This window comes from Parambassis ranga, chromosome 8 (assembly GCF_900634625.1).
Source record: "Parambassis ranga chromosome 8, fParRan2.1, whole genome shotgun sequence".
In the NCBI taxonomy this organism is placed as follows: Eukaryota; Metazoa; Chordata; class Actinopteri; family Ambassidae; genus Parambassis; species Parambassis ranga.
Genome location: NC_041029.1, coordinates 5,759,489 through 5,773,082, shown reverse-complemented (window position 1 = coordinate 5,773,082; position 13,594 = coordinate 5,759,489). Strand labels below are relative to the sequence as shown.

Here is a 13,594-nt window from a genome sequence, read left to right as displayed (position 1 = left end):
AATAAGAGCTCAGGATAAGAAGGCACCATTGTTAAAATCAGAGGAGGAAGCTGGTGCAGACATTTCATTTCATTTCCTTCTGTGGTTCACAGGAATTCACAGAATTTCCTCCTAAACTTCTTCAGCTGTAGCACGTATACACCAAACATCATGTTACTGATGACCAGTGGTGGAGGAAGGACTGAAGCTTGGTACTTAAGTAAAAGTACAATTACCCAGCAAAATATATACTCAAGCAAAAGTAGATGTACTACATCAACAATCCTACTTAAGTAAAAGTTTTAAGTACTTACTTTTAAATGTACTTAAAATATTCAAAGTACTCACACACTGAATATATTTGATTTCCATTGCAAAGGATCTGAACAGGTTAAAATAATCAAGATAAGATAAAACTTTATTAAAGGAAAGGAAATTCTTGTGCCAGAGGTATCAAGTTACATTACATGCAGTTAAGTACAGAGTATAAGAGTACAAGTGTCACTATAATCCAAATAAGAGTACAGTACGCAGTATGAGCACAATATATGATACATGGATACAATATGGAGATGTAAGGTGCTAAGTAAGCATAAATATAGACAAGTGGAGGGAATGACAGTGATGCCTGACATGATTATCTAGCGCTTCTCCCTACAGAAAGGGGAGGAGTTATACAGTCTGATGGCCACTGGCAGGAAGGACCTCCTGTGGCGTTCTGTGCTGCTCCTCGGTCTCAGTCTACCGCTGAATGTGCTCCTGTAGGACAGCAGTGTGTCCTGCAGGGGGTGAGACATGTTGTTACCAATACTGAGTAGTTTCCTCAGTATCCTCCTCTCCGTCACCTCCACCATAGACTCCAGCTCCACTCCCAGCACCGAGCCAGCCTTCCTAATGAGCTTAACAAGCCCCAGCACACTACAGTGTAGAAGATGATGCTGGAGACCACCGAGTGGTAAAACATCTGCAGCATGGTCTGGCAGACGGACCTGAGTCTCCTCAGTAGATACAGGCGACTCTGTCCCTTCTTGTATATTGCCTCTGCGTTTGTGCACCAGTCCAGTTTGTGGTCAATGTGGACACCCAGGTATTTGTAGCTGTCCACAATGTCCACGTTGGTACCCTGATGACCCTTCCTGAAGTCCACCACCAGCTCGTTTGTCTTTGTGACATTCAGCTGCAGGTGGTTTTGTCCACACCACTCCACGAAGCTGTCCACCACACTCATGTACTCCGCCTCCTCTGCAGGTGGCAGGACTGTGAGCAGTGTCCGAAGTCCGATGTATAGAGTGTGAACAGGAATGGAGACAGTACTGTGCCCTGGGGTGCCCCCGTGCTGCTCACTATCGTGTCCGGGGTTACAGAGCTGAGTCACATTATAGAAACACAGCTGGCAGCGTGACACCACCTCCATGCAGAGTCTGACCTCACATCAGTCCAGCACAGTGTTCATCATACAAACACTGTAGAAATGTAGTGGAGTAGAGTATGGATAATAGCTGCAAAATGTAATGGAGTAAAAGTATAAAGTACACATTGTTAATGTCACCTTTAGTGTCTGATCCTGAAGAGAAGTCTTTCCATCACCTTATAAAAATAACCACAGGATTAATGGAACCCTGAATGTGACACTGTCCCTAGTATACCCACAGGTTTTTATTGGAGATGTGCTGCAAACATATTGCATTCGAAGCCTGTCCTGAACACCCTCGTTACACAAGATGACATTTGACACCTACTAAATCAGTTTGTAAGCATTGAAGCTTGCACACAGCAGCACTGATTCACAAACCTTTTGGCATGAGCCCAGCATCAAGGAAAGAATTTGCTTTTCATGGATTACTACTGACATCTAGTGCCGGCTGCTATATGCTTGATTAGGTGGTAGAGCAGTTGTCCACTATGTTTGAGGGTTAGTGGTTTGATCCCACGCCCCAGCAGCAAGATTTACTCCACTCTGTGTGGTGAGTCGGACAGAAATAAAAGCAGAGAATACAAATGTGTATGAAATAATTTTATTTCTCTCAGAGCAGAATAATATTACATCTTTTTCTTTAAACCTATCTCTTCATCACCTCTTTATATATCCCACTCACAAATCAACAATCTTTTTGTGCCATTTTTTGTTACATGATAAATAAAAAAAGAAAAGAAAAAGACATTTTAAAGGATTGTAGCATCTGCAATCCACTTGCTTGGGTTTAAAAGCAGCGCCAACAGCTTTTCCATCAAATCCAGCTCAAAGTCTGTAAGTGACAGGCAGGCAGGCGGAGAACATGCTTTCTCTGGCAGACAACTTTTATATCAACCTTGTACAGAAAAACTTTTAAGAATTCTGACATGTCGATGAAACCTCTTTTCAAACATAATTTTCTGATTTTTCAAATCAAACATTAATAAAGGAAACAAAACGACAGACATTTAAAATCTAAGGCAGCAGCAGGTTTTCTCTAAAGCATTCAAAAGTTTCATTCCCCCCCCCCCCCCCCCCCTCCCCCCAACAACATACTGTATGAAGGTTCAAATCAAGCTCCTCATGCCATGCCCAGACGTCTCCTTTGCACTGGGCTGCTGTCTGGGGGAAACAATGTTCTGGTAACAGAACCTGAAATGACTTCAGGTTCAGTTTAATTACATGTGTACTGTCACATAACTGTGCTTCAACTGCATGTTAATAAAAGGCCTCTTTATTGCGTCCCCTTATGATTATACATAAATAAACTGTCCTTGAAGATAACTGAGAACCTTGGCTTACACAGAGCAAGTCTGACATGAAGTCATGGTGTCGAAACAACTCTTTATAGGATAGACTCAAACTGATTATCTGTTACTATTGACCCGTTCCCTCCTGTCAGTCACTACATACTTTTTGCCTAACCACCCAACATATAGCCTTAAATATCTTGCATAAAAAACTAGACTTCTGCTCAACCTTGCATGTTTGTTTTTGGCACCATGAATCACTCTGGGGCATCAAACTAATTATGTTTAAAATAAGTGAAATAAATTATTCTTTACCAAACAATTACTTTTTCTCTTGCTATTCTTAAGTGAAGAGCAGCTATATTGAGTGTCTCCACTAAAGGAAAACAGGAAGGCAACATTTTAAAACTAAAAAAATGGGCTAAAAAAAAGAAAAAGTAAATTTCAACCATCAGCTCTGCAGAAACCGTGAGACGTATCCATGTCTCACTAATCATTGTCGTCTTTATTCTTCTTCATCTGTGCTTTCTTTCAGTGCAGCAGGAGTGTCTGACCACTTGTTAATTCCCTCTCAGGGAGGAACACAGGTCACCTCCATCCATTCTTGGCATTAAGGGCTCTTTCCTATCCCTTTAAAGCACAGGGCAGCATGAGCTGTCCCTCATTTCTCGCAGTACTCTTGTGCATTTAATGTCACCGGAATTCATAAATTGGCACACTGTGCTCTCGAATGTGGTTCAGGCTCAGAGACTGATACCTGTAAAAGGAGATATATGCATCAGAAGAAGAATACATTAATTTGCAATTAAAAGAATTTTGTTTAAACTCTGGTAGTTACCACTCTGAGCTCCTATGATAATAGTAGCCCTCAATAGTGGCTGTGGACTTCTGGAAGCAGATGTAGTAAAAGCCTGCAAAAGAAGCTCCACTGATGTCTTTGATAGTGTGGTCTGGGACTAGAAACTGCTCCTGAGTATAACACAAGAAGACACAAGATAGAGCTTGGTGCTAAGAGAAGGGGAAGGGGAAAGAAATTTAGTGAAAATGCACCAACCTTCCACCTCATGAAGATGTAATCACTGTTTTCCAGCGCCTCGTAGTCAAAGTCATCAGAGTTGAAGTTTTTGGCATATTTGTAAAAAGCCTGAAACTTGCCCTGGTTAGAGAACAGAAAATAACGATGATCTACAACTGCAATTAAGGTTGTCTCATTCTCTGACAAATCATTAATGATTACATGCCAACATGCAGTTCCTTAACATAAACAGATCTCTTCAAAACAAGCAGAAATGAACCTCAGTAAAGAGCTTAATCAATAACAGCTTTAATTGTCCACAAAGTAAAATCACAAAGAGAAACTGGAACATACCCAGTGCTTCCTGTCCACATCTTCATCTGCGTCCCACTTCCTGGTTAAAAAAGGCCTTTTTTTGCTGATAATTTCACCAGCAAAGAAAGTTGTGAGAGTGGGATACTCCTGTCACACAAACACAAAATAAATCTGTTTAAGTGATTAAACTGCATAAATTTGACACTTGGCAACATGAAGTGTAAATAAATTTAAAGTTATGTGGTGATGTGTAGGTTGTGCTGCAGGTCATTTAGTATGAATGAACAAAAATAAATTATAGGAAGTGTACAGCAACCCTCATGGCAAGTATAATAGTCATTTTCACATGATCCTAAAGAGTCCAATAATCTATAAGTTTTGACAACAGTCTGTATATTTTCCCCAATTTGCTTATAAATACACTGTGAGTTTAAACATGACCTACTACCCCTCTAGAGGCGCACACAACCTGACTACTCATCTTTCACTCCCTTATGTCACAGCCAAAATATACTCCAGTACCCTGCTGACCTTTTTCCTTCCATACGTTACATAATGTAATGGGTATACAGTTGACACACTTACGCTTAAGAGTGGCTAGAAACTTAGTTTCCTCAAATGTGTGTACTTCTAGCATTGTCACAATAATGCAGTCTGCACCAAGCAAGTGTAATCCAGTTTCCAGTCTTTGAAGAATAAAGGCCAGTCTTACTACACCTGACCTAGTTTGAAGGCTTACCTCAGTCAGGCCTTTGATTTTCAGGTATCCACACAAATATGAGTCCTCTACAGTCACATGCTGTCAAAGACAAACAGATTTTAGAAACATTTTACTTACTGTCTGAAATCACAGCTAGAAAACCAACTACAAGAAATGGCAGCAGGAGAGGTGTGACCAGAGATAAATGACCAAGGAAGCTGCTATTCAATTTTCAATGTCTGTGGACATTACAGTCATAAATACAAATTATATGGAGGTAGTTGTTACTGTGATAATTTGGTTCAAATGAAAAATGCCATGACACAAACATCTGGGCTGGTCCAGAATTAGGTCATTGCGTCAATACCTCAACCCCAAAAAAGAGCTAAGGGTAGCTAATGTCTACTAGGTTAGCAAGTTAGCAACTCAAGCTACACATAAGCTGGCGATACATTAAACAATAATATTAAATAAACTAACTAACAATAACACCAGAACAGGACGAGTGCTCTTCTATTACCTGCAAAACAACCTCCACGTCGTAGGAGTTGCCTTTGCTCTTCTGGTAACCACGAAACTGGGAGCCGCTGTACAGTAGCGACGTGGCCACCCCCGGTTGGTGGGTGTTAATCGGGGCAGGGGGAACAAGAGAGGCCGAGGATGGGCAGGCCGGGCCGGGCGTACTGCAGCACTCTGCTCGGACAGGCATGATGAGCGCCAAAGTGTCCCCGTCAGCAACCGTCATTAACTTTGTGACCGAGCACACCACAGCTGGAGAGAGGGTGCTGACAGAGAAAGCTCTGCCCGCTAAACAAAATCCCCGACGTCCAAAAGTTTGCTCAAATTTGTGAGCTGCCCATGGACTGACTGCTGAACAGGAATGCTGCAACGTCTCATTTGAGAATCCGGCTTCTCTGAATTCTATTGGCTGAAAGCTGGTGCTCAGATTCTTATTGGATGAGCTACCAAAAGGTATTCTGGGAGTTGTAGTCAGGATTTGATTAAAAAAAAATATGATATTATTGGAATATTGCAGACGTATTTTATATATATATATAATATATGTACCTATATTGGTTTCATTGTACGTGTAATATTTATTTTAGCCTTTCTGCATCATTTTATGTAGTCTATTGCATTTACGTGTTTGCGCTAGATCTTATTCCTCTTAATATAATTTGTACAACTAAAAGAAAGGGAATAAATAATAGTTCTACCGTTTTCCTTAACCTAATGACTCTAATACAGTTTAATCTTTTGACAAACAGTTTAGAAACTTAAGGCTCTCGCTGCAGGCTAAAATGAAGCTAAAGATGGCAGTGATTCGACAGAGTTGACACCAACTGCCGCAAAACACTCAAAGAAGAAGAAGAATCCGGAAACAGACATGAGACCGGAAGAGGAGCGGAATTTAAAATATAAACGGGTGATTTCAGTGCATAAAAACCCATGATAACAGTAATATATATATTATAAAGAGAGAGACGGACCAGGCTTTGTTCAGTTGGAAATATCTGCTGTTGTTCAGGATCGTTCCTAAACAGATAAAACAAGGTAACATACACAAAATTATAGCTTAGCATTAGCTAGCAGTAACTGTATTGTTACATAGAAACGGTACAGTAACTTACGGTACAATAAAAGATTAAACGAATACAGACAACAACACATCGACAACAACACATCGACAACGTTAAGCCTATATAACACCAGATTTATTGTAGATTTTATTGGTCATGGTTAACGCATTAGCCACTGGAAGCAGCTACCTAAAGAGCCAGCAGGTCACCATACGCCTTTATGTGTTGGTCACCGGAATCAGTTTATATAAACATTATATGTGACATTTGTTTATGTTACACAGACAAATGTTTTGACAATGTCATTGTAAAATCAGAGCTGTCACATGTTCAGTCAACACAGGCAGTAAATATATGGACACAATTTTGTGGATTAAAGTCATGAAGTCATACATTCTGTGAAGCAATATTCTTTAAAACAAACACTACTCTGTTTTTTTCTTTCAGAATGAGGAGTTTCTCCACGATCCACTCTCCTCCTCCATCCCCTCAGCCCACCCCCCACCCCCTCTCGTCCTCCTCCTCTGTGACTTGCTGTCCTGAACTCGACCTGTCAGTCACACACAGCCCGATCACCAAGGCAGGCCACCCGCAGCCAAAACCACGCTCACTGAAGCAGAGTCAACAAACTGTCAAATCACAGATGAAGCCTCAACTGCATGGACAGAGCAGAAGAAAGAGGAACGCACAGGTGATGGATGACACCACCTTATAGTCCTTATGTGTTCATGTATTGTATTTACTTACACCAACTGTATATTATGTAAGGGATTTTAAACGTATAAATGTGCAGATGTTTTATGTTTACTTTGCATACCTTTGCTCTATTGAAGGTGTGTTTTAAAGAGCCACTGGTTGTCACTGTAACACCGGAGCCTCATATTGCACCACGTAGAAGTGCCCCACTTCAACAGCCAATGAGAGGGCAGAGAAGGAGCCAAACACGCCATGGTAAACAGTCTGACATTTTTACTGACACATTAAAATAAAAAAGTAAAGTATTTTTTTCTGTCTAATCAATAAGTCTTGGTGGTCACCAATAGCTCATTTTATTTTTCTTCTTCTTTATGCCTGGTGAAGCTCCGAGACATACAGTGGAGCTTCCTGTTGCAATATGCAGCTCAGGTCCAGGATGTCTGGAGAAGGCTGAGCTAAATACCACTTTGGCCCTGAAAGTGGAGCTTCAGTCACTGCAGGTTTGCACAGTTCATTAATACTATCAACGAATCATCAGAAAAGTAGAGACTCCTGAGCTGACCGATAGCAATTTACCATCTGTTGTCCTACAGGGGGCACAGTTTGACTCCCAGAGGGCTGTTCAGGAGACGCTACAGAGGTCAGAGAGGACTAAAAATCTCATCAATGCCAGAGCTACAGAAGGTAACACACACCCGCTGCATGTGATCCATTTCCTCTTTATATGTTGTAGCCCTGTTTAATTCTCTCTTTCTGTCTGTAGTGGTGAATGTCTCTCGCTCTCAGCATCTGTTCAACTCATTGGTCAGTGTTGATGTGCAAGAACATCAGCTGATCAGCCAGGTGTTGCAAGAGAAGCTGCATCTCGCCCCACCTCCACGCAGTCAGGAGAGCCAGGCAGCAGAGGGCCCCACCCTCAACTTCTTCTTAACATCAGACCTGCTCAGACAAAAGCCCCTTCCACCAGAGGAGGAGCCAGTCAGCTGCAAACCCTCCCCATCACCATGCCCTGTGTACTCCACCTTTGACCTTTACAGACGGCAGATGTGTTGGGAGGTAACACCCTGACACAGATTTACAGTTTGTTATTGTACAGTGTAGTTAATAATGATCTAAGTGGCTTTTAAATTATTGTATTCTAATAAAGTTTTTCATACATTCTATGAAGTTGTTGTGCCACAGTTGTCCTGTCAGGGGTTTTCTATAGTGTAGGTACATATATAAAATGGGATTGGGCCTAAGACAGCCTGCTAAGTTTTAAAGTTTTAAGTTTCTTTGGCCTTACAATGGCTGGCCAAATGTCCTTTACTGCACTGTAAGAAATAATTAAAAAATAATTTCCTCCTGAAAACACCAACCACACACAAATAAATTCTCAAACCTGGGATGACTTTTTCACAAACAGATTTATTGCTGAGTTTGTTACTGTATTTTCATGATAAAGTATTCTATTTACAGTAGTGTCACATTGTAATTAGATTCACTTTGAGTCGATATATTTTTTTTTAAAGAAAAATCTTTTTGGGACTGAAATGCCTGTAGTTTGTTTTTTTTTAGATATTTATGGGAGAAAAATTAGGACCACTGTTTAAAAACAAAACAAAAAAACTTCCAGATACATTTGAGATTTGATTTCCTTACTGAAATGTTACTCAGAATTCTTTTTTTTTGCCAGTGGTCCTTATTCTCTTCAGTACATAAATAGGTGAATTTAGAGACATGAGTATACATCTGAATGTGGCCATGAACTTGAAAAAAAACTGTATGAATCCCCAGAAAGTAGTTACTGGGAAAACAGCTTGGAACACTTGTAGCATATGAAATGAAAGCTACATTTCAGTTTTAGTTAAAAAAAAGCAGCAGAAACTATACAAAAAGGGGGGAAAAAATCAGTAAAATGAGTCAAAACTACCTCCAAGTGCCAACATATCAACCGTTCACATCTACTCAACCTCAGACACACTGTGACCAACACATGGGCTTCAATAGACAGATGTAGAACCCAGCTGGAACCAGGCATCAGGAGCAGCTCCTGATAAGCGCTCAGGTTCAGTAGAAAGTAGCGCAACATATAGATGTGATGATAACCAGCCCAGGTACTACATAACGACGCAGGACATATTGGGTATATTACTTTACCACGTCCCAAATGCATACTACATAACATGACTTTTCCATTCACCTGCATAATGTTCTCCAAAGTGTAAAAGTTAACAAAAAAAAAAAAAAAAAAAGCATTGATGATGGAAAGAAGGCTCCAAAAAAATGTTTTGTGTCAGTTTTATTGGCAGTGATGGCATCATTCATATCATTTAATTTAAAATGGTAAAGAACATGATATACTACATGCTAAAACAATACTACAAAATTTCTGACATACTATGTGAAATCATGTAGTATGGCTTTGGGACATGGCTGGAGTGCCTGCAGGTACTTCCACAGCAATAACAAAGTTTTGTAAGTACATTATCTCAGTTATAGCTATTTATTTCTGGGCATCAACTTGATTCTTCTTTTTAAATTCGGGTTTACTTAGTGCTGACTGATGCGGAGGAGAGGAATGCTAGCTTTATTAACCCTAACGTATGACATGAACACAAAGGATAACATTAATCAGCAGAGTGCACTGTGTTTGCATCCACATGGATCTTGCACATGCAAAAAAGGTCAAGAAACTAAAATCCAGTTACGATGTTAGAACACAACCGGGAACATGTCATACGCACATTTTTTTGTCGAGTGACGACTGCACAATGAATCACCACACCAAACGCACTTTAAACCCAGGGATGTGGAAACCTTTGAAATATTGTTAACGTCAGAACAGGAAAATGAAAACAAACATGTCTTTAAAATGTTGCTGCAAGGGGAACATCAAACTATAGTACAGGTTCCCAGTCAAACGGTATAATTTGTCCTCTACTAGAGACAAACTAACACGAGGGGGGGATGAGGGGCTTCTAACGCATCCTGTACTCCAACGTCTTGGACATCTCACACAGCTGACCTCTGAAGTCAACATCTACGGTGAAGTCCAGGTCTCTCTGCAGAAACAAGACGGGTTTAGAAAACACGTATGTGGTGAACCAACACAAAAACTTCATACAGTCGAGCAGATCTTACGTTGTTCTTGGCGTTTGGCTTCATGCTAATGGTGCCAAAGATCTCTTCACCCGTCTTGACAGTCAGGTAATCATCCAGGTAGAAAACAGTCTGCTTCCAATGGGTGTATGGAGACTCTGGGCCTGAGAGAAGAGTGACCATGAATGCAATGCACTGCTAAACTACTGTAGAAATCATTAGTCAGTTTTACTTATAACGCCAGTAGATATAAATTATTGATGAGTATCAGTTACAGCAGTACCACTAGGTTAACTATACGATGGCATCAACCGGCCCTGAACATTCATAGGTGTGTGTTGGAAAGAAGACTGACTGGTTGAGAAGCCGATCCTCTTGTGACAGCGGGTGAATTCGATGTTGAAGTAGGTGACCAGGGCGTGGATGTAATCGTTCCTCTTCACCTGCAGGCAGAACGGCGAGGTGAAGGTCAGGTCCTCTGCTTTCACTGTGTAGATGTCCACCTCCTGAACAAAAACACCAACGAGAAACGGAATGAGATCAAAACTTCTGCAACACCCTGTAGTTGTTCAACAAGCATAACATTATCTCATCAGCTCTTCATCCACTCACCCTGATGAGACAGGAGTTGCTGACCAGCTGCTTGGGATCAACCACATCAACCAGGGGTTCCTTAATCGCCACCTCTTTGATGCATGACATGTCGAAACCGTACACATTCTCCCACCCTGACAGAGGGACAGACACTCAGTCACTTCAGACCATTTAAATTCCAAACTATATTGAAGATCAGCTGCTAAATATAAATCCTGTGTGAGAATGCCTTTTGATGTTCTACTCACAGTGGATTTTGTAGTCCTTGTACTGCCTGTCTTCGATGGCAGTGACATAAAGGGTTGCTCTGTCAGGGAAAATAAGTCCATCTGGTTTCTGTCGAAAGACAAGAAGGAATATTAGAAGACTTTAAGTGCCCTGACATTTCTGGGTGTCTGTGTCAGACTGTATTTGTGTAACAGTATCGCTCTGCTCACTCAGACAGTATAAACATACTTACCAGCCATTTGTCCCTGGCATAAATGACTGTGTTGAGCATGGACTCATAGAAAAGGCAGTAGCCCATCCACTCTGAAATGATGATGTCTACTTTGTCCACCGGAAGCTCCACCTCCTCCACCTTCCCCTTAATGATCGTCACAACTGGAGACACAAGAAGAGGTCATGACTGCCATTACCCGAACCCAACATGGCCCATAAACCCAACAGTACTGGATTCCATTCACTCACCATCGTCCAGGTTGTTGGCCTTTACTATTTTCACAGCATAGTCTGAGATGCTGCTGCACTCTATCTATTGAGACAAAAGCAAAAAACAATATAATCCCTTTCTTACACAATCAAGATCTTTACTATTGATCAGTTTGTGACTACAAAAGTTCAGACACATACCCCTATAACTTTCTTGGCTCCAGCTTTGGCAGCGAACATGCAGAGGATACCTGTCCCACTGCCCACGTCCAACACCACCTTGTCTTTAAACAGGTGTTTGTTGTGGAACATGGAATTCCGGTAGGTCAGGGTGCGAACCTCATCCTTCAGCATCTCCTACAGAAATTTATCATCAAATCATAGTTAGATAAAAGAACTAAATGTTTAACAAAAGGGCATATATATATATATATATATTTAGGAAAAGAGAAATTACCTCATGAATTCCAAAGTGGGCATATGAGTCAAAGTAGTAGTCCTTTGAGGTCATATCCTCAGCTGCAGGTTTGACTGAGCTCTCCCCCTGAGAAACCTCAATGAAGACAAACACAGTTATTGCCTGAAGAAAGCCAAGGCTCTGATCATGCACACAATTATAATAAGGAGCTGAACAAGGCTTCATGAGGACACCATCACCCAGAGATGGAAGATGTGGGGAAAAAAAATCTCAAGCAACACACACAAGAGACTTCTCAGGCTATTTCAGACTAAAAGCTCTGCATCTAATCAAGTCATCCATGTTACCATTCACAGGCCAGGCTGCAACTAAATCTGGATTTTCAGTTAGAAACTCTTGATCATGAACACGATCTATGTAGTAATGGCACCTTTTCTTAAACCAAAACTGATGTGACTTGAAATAAATTAGTGTTAATAAGAGTTAATAGCAGTAAAATAAGAGATTAGTTTTATTATCGATGTGCATACCAAAAGTAAAAAAGGCTTATTTAATTATTTGCATAAAATAAAGAATTAAAAAAACTATAATACTTTAAACGGTAACAAACTACAACCCCTTGTAGCTTACAACAATTGTACAGTTGTGTTTCTGTGGCTGGGAGTGTATCATACCATACTACCCGGCAGCACAATAGATGTGAGCACATGGTTGATACTACTCTGATGTGATCTTGGCCTTCCTCAAGAATTGCCACAGATCATTTCTACCCTCACACACATCCCGCTGACTCTACACAAGTCAAAAAAAAATAGTTATATGCCAAGCGTAGTGACCAGCCCTCTACAAACTGTAGAGATAACTACTATGCGCCTGTAAGTAGTTACAAAAAGCAATGCTTGTATGTTGAACATATTGTTTAAAAAAACATCACTGCGTAACTAAGATTAATACTTGTGGGGCGGATCATTGAGTTAACAATAGTAGATTATATCCGTTCTAACTGCGCAGCATCCTCCTAAAGTAGGCTACCAGGTGGACCGAGTTAAATCACTGGGAGAATGAGGCAGCATCTATGTCTGTAGCACTGCTAGCTAACTAGCTTAGAAGCTAACACGTTAGTCCCCATGCGGTCCCACAAGATCTGCCGGTATGTCGCATCAGCTCAAACAACGGTTCAACTGATAGAAATCGCTCAAACGTTCAATCCAAGCCATAAAGCTAGACTACATAGAAGCAACAGAATATGTACGGAGTTGTTATAATTCTGTTCCTCTGTCTAATATGAGATGCTAAATGAATGAGCAACAACGGCATCACTGAAGTTACGTTAGCTAAGTTAAAATGGATGCAACATATCTACTACGTCTGTGTGGAAAAAAACCCAAAACGCTTATAAACTGTATGGCATTTTGTTCAATCATTCCTAGATTAGTAAAAATCAGCTTGTGCGGCTTACAAGGACAGAAAAGACAGCAATGGATTTTCAACGGTAAGACCTTACCTCCATCCTCTCTGCTGGCGCCGCCATTTCGATCTCCTGGCTGAGCTGCGTGAGTTTGAAGTCTTCCTTTGCCACGCCCACGACAGGGAGCTTTCATCTCTGATTGGACCGGTACTTTCATGATGCGTTCACAAACCTGCGGATATTCAACAATTTCCTTTAAAATAATCTAAAATAATTTTTTTTAAATCAAAGAGGAGAAGAAAACATCAGATGCTGGGGATATTATTTAACTTAATTCATCGCCTCTCTTTGTTTCACAACCCTCTTAGATGCAAAGACGAGAGAGTGGTGATGCGTTCAAGTGATCACGGAAAGTTAATCATTCTGCTAGGCCCCGGTGTCTCCATATGATATT

At 40.8% G+C, this 13,594-nt stretch overlaps 3 protein-coding genes across 4 annotated transcripts; 1 reads left to right on the top strand and 2 right to left on the bottom strand.

The window, feature by feature from the left end:
- Window positions 1-2,504: 2,504 nt before the first annotated feature.
- Window positions 2,505-5,613, bottom strand: LOC114439831 (glucose-induced degradation protein 4 homolog). Its single transcript, XM_028412013.1, has 6 exons — window positions 5,233-5,613; window positions 4,752-4,811; window positions 4,052-4,159; window positions 3,737-3,838; window positions 3,521-3,651; window positions 2,505-3,439 (listed from the first exon to the last, which is right to left on the bottom strand). The coding sequence occupies exons 1-6, from the start codon at window positions 5,455-5,457 to the stop codon at window positions 3,376-3,378; spliced, it is 690 nt and encodes a 229-aa protein (XP_028267814.1). The 5' UTR covers window positions 5,458-5,613; the 3' UTR covers window positions 2,505-3,375.
- A 465-nt stretch (window positions 5,614-6,078) lies between these two features.
- On the top strand, window positions 6,079-8,334 carry ppp1r35 (protein phosphatase 1, regulatory subunit 35). The gene is made up of 6 exons (XM_028411970.1): window positions 6,079-6,266; window positions 6,740-6,983; window positions 7,126-7,243; window positions 7,373-7,488; window positions 7,582-7,672; window positions 7,752-8,334. The coding sequence occupies exons 2-6, from the start codon at window positions 6,741-6,743 to the stop codon at window positions 8,054-8,056; spliced, it is 873 nt and encodes a 290-aa protein (XP_028267771.1). The 5' UTR covers window positions 6,079-6,266; window position 6,740; the 3' UTR covers window positions 8,057-8,334.
- A 707-nt stretch (window positions 8,335-9,041) lies between these two features.
- prmt1 (protein arginine methyltransferase 1) lies at window positions 9,042-13,312 on the bottom strand. 2 transcript variants are annotated; one of them, XM_028411968.1, is made up of 10 exons: window positions 13,237-13,312; window positions 11,772-11,867; window positions 11,516-11,671; window positions 11,354-11,417; window positions 11,124-11,266; window positions 10,912-10,999; window positions 10,682-10,797; window positions 10,425-10,575; window positions 10,112-10,233; window positions 9,042-10,032 (listed from the first exon to the last, which is right to left on the bottom strand). In XM_028411968.1, exons 1-10 carry the CDS (start codon window positions 13,261-13,263, stop codon window positions 9,949-9,951), a joined length of 1,047 nt encoding a protein of 348 aa, XP_028267769.1. In that variant the 5' UTR covers window positions 13,264-13,312; the 3' UTR covers window positions 9,042-9,948. The 2 variants fall into 2 exon arrangements, with proteins under 2 accessions (XP_028267769.1, XP_028267770.1); XM_028411969.1 differs by having other exon boundaries at window positions 11,772-11,858; window positions 13,237-13,310.
- Window positions 13,313-13,594: the final 282 nt, after the last annotated feature.

What these genes read in the sequence shown, in the direction of transcription:
- ppp1r35 (XM_028411970.1), top strand. Translation starts at nt 6,741, where the DNA reads ATGAGGAGTTTCTCCACGATCCACTCTCCTCCTCCATCCCCTCAGCCC. An exon ending in AAGGAGCCAAACACGCCATG is followed by an intron (nt 7,244 to 7,372) that starts GTAAACAGTCTG and finishes TGCCTGGTGAAG; the next exon opens with CTCCGAGACATACAGTGGAG. An exon ending in TGGAGCTTCAGTCACTGCAG is followed by an intron (nt 7,489 to 7,581) that starts GTTTGCACAGTT and finishes GTTGTCCTACAG; the next exon opens with GGGGCACAGTTTGACTCCCA.
- LOC114439831 (XM_028412013.1), bottom strand. Translation starts at nt 5,457, where the DNA reads ATGACGGTTGCTGACGGGGACACTTTGGCGCTCATCATGCCTGTCCGA. An exon ending in ACGTGGAGGTTGTTTTGCAG is followed by an intron (nt 4,812 to 5,232) that starts GTAATAGAAGAG and finishes TGTCTTTGACAG; the next exon opens with CATGTGACTGTAGAGGACTC. An exon ending in AAATCAAAGGCCTGACTGAG is followed by an intron (nt 4,160 to 4,751) that starts GTAAGCCTTCAA and finishes TTTGTGTGACAG; the next exon opens with GAGTATCCCACTCTCACAAC.
- prmt1 (XM_028411968.1), bottom strand. Translation starts at nt 13,263, where the DNA reads ATGGCGGCGCCAGCAGAGAGGATGGAG. An exon ending in CGCCAGCAGAGAGGATGGAG is followed by an intron (nt 11,868 to 13,236) that starts GTAAGGTCTTAC and finishes GTCTTCATTGAG; the next exon opens with GTTTCTCAGGGGGAGAGCTC. An exon ending in CAAGGACTACAAAATCCACT is followed by an intron (nt 10,798 to 10,911) that starts GTGAGTAGAACA and finishes TCCCTCTGTCAG; the next exon opens with GGTGGGAGAATGTGTACGGT.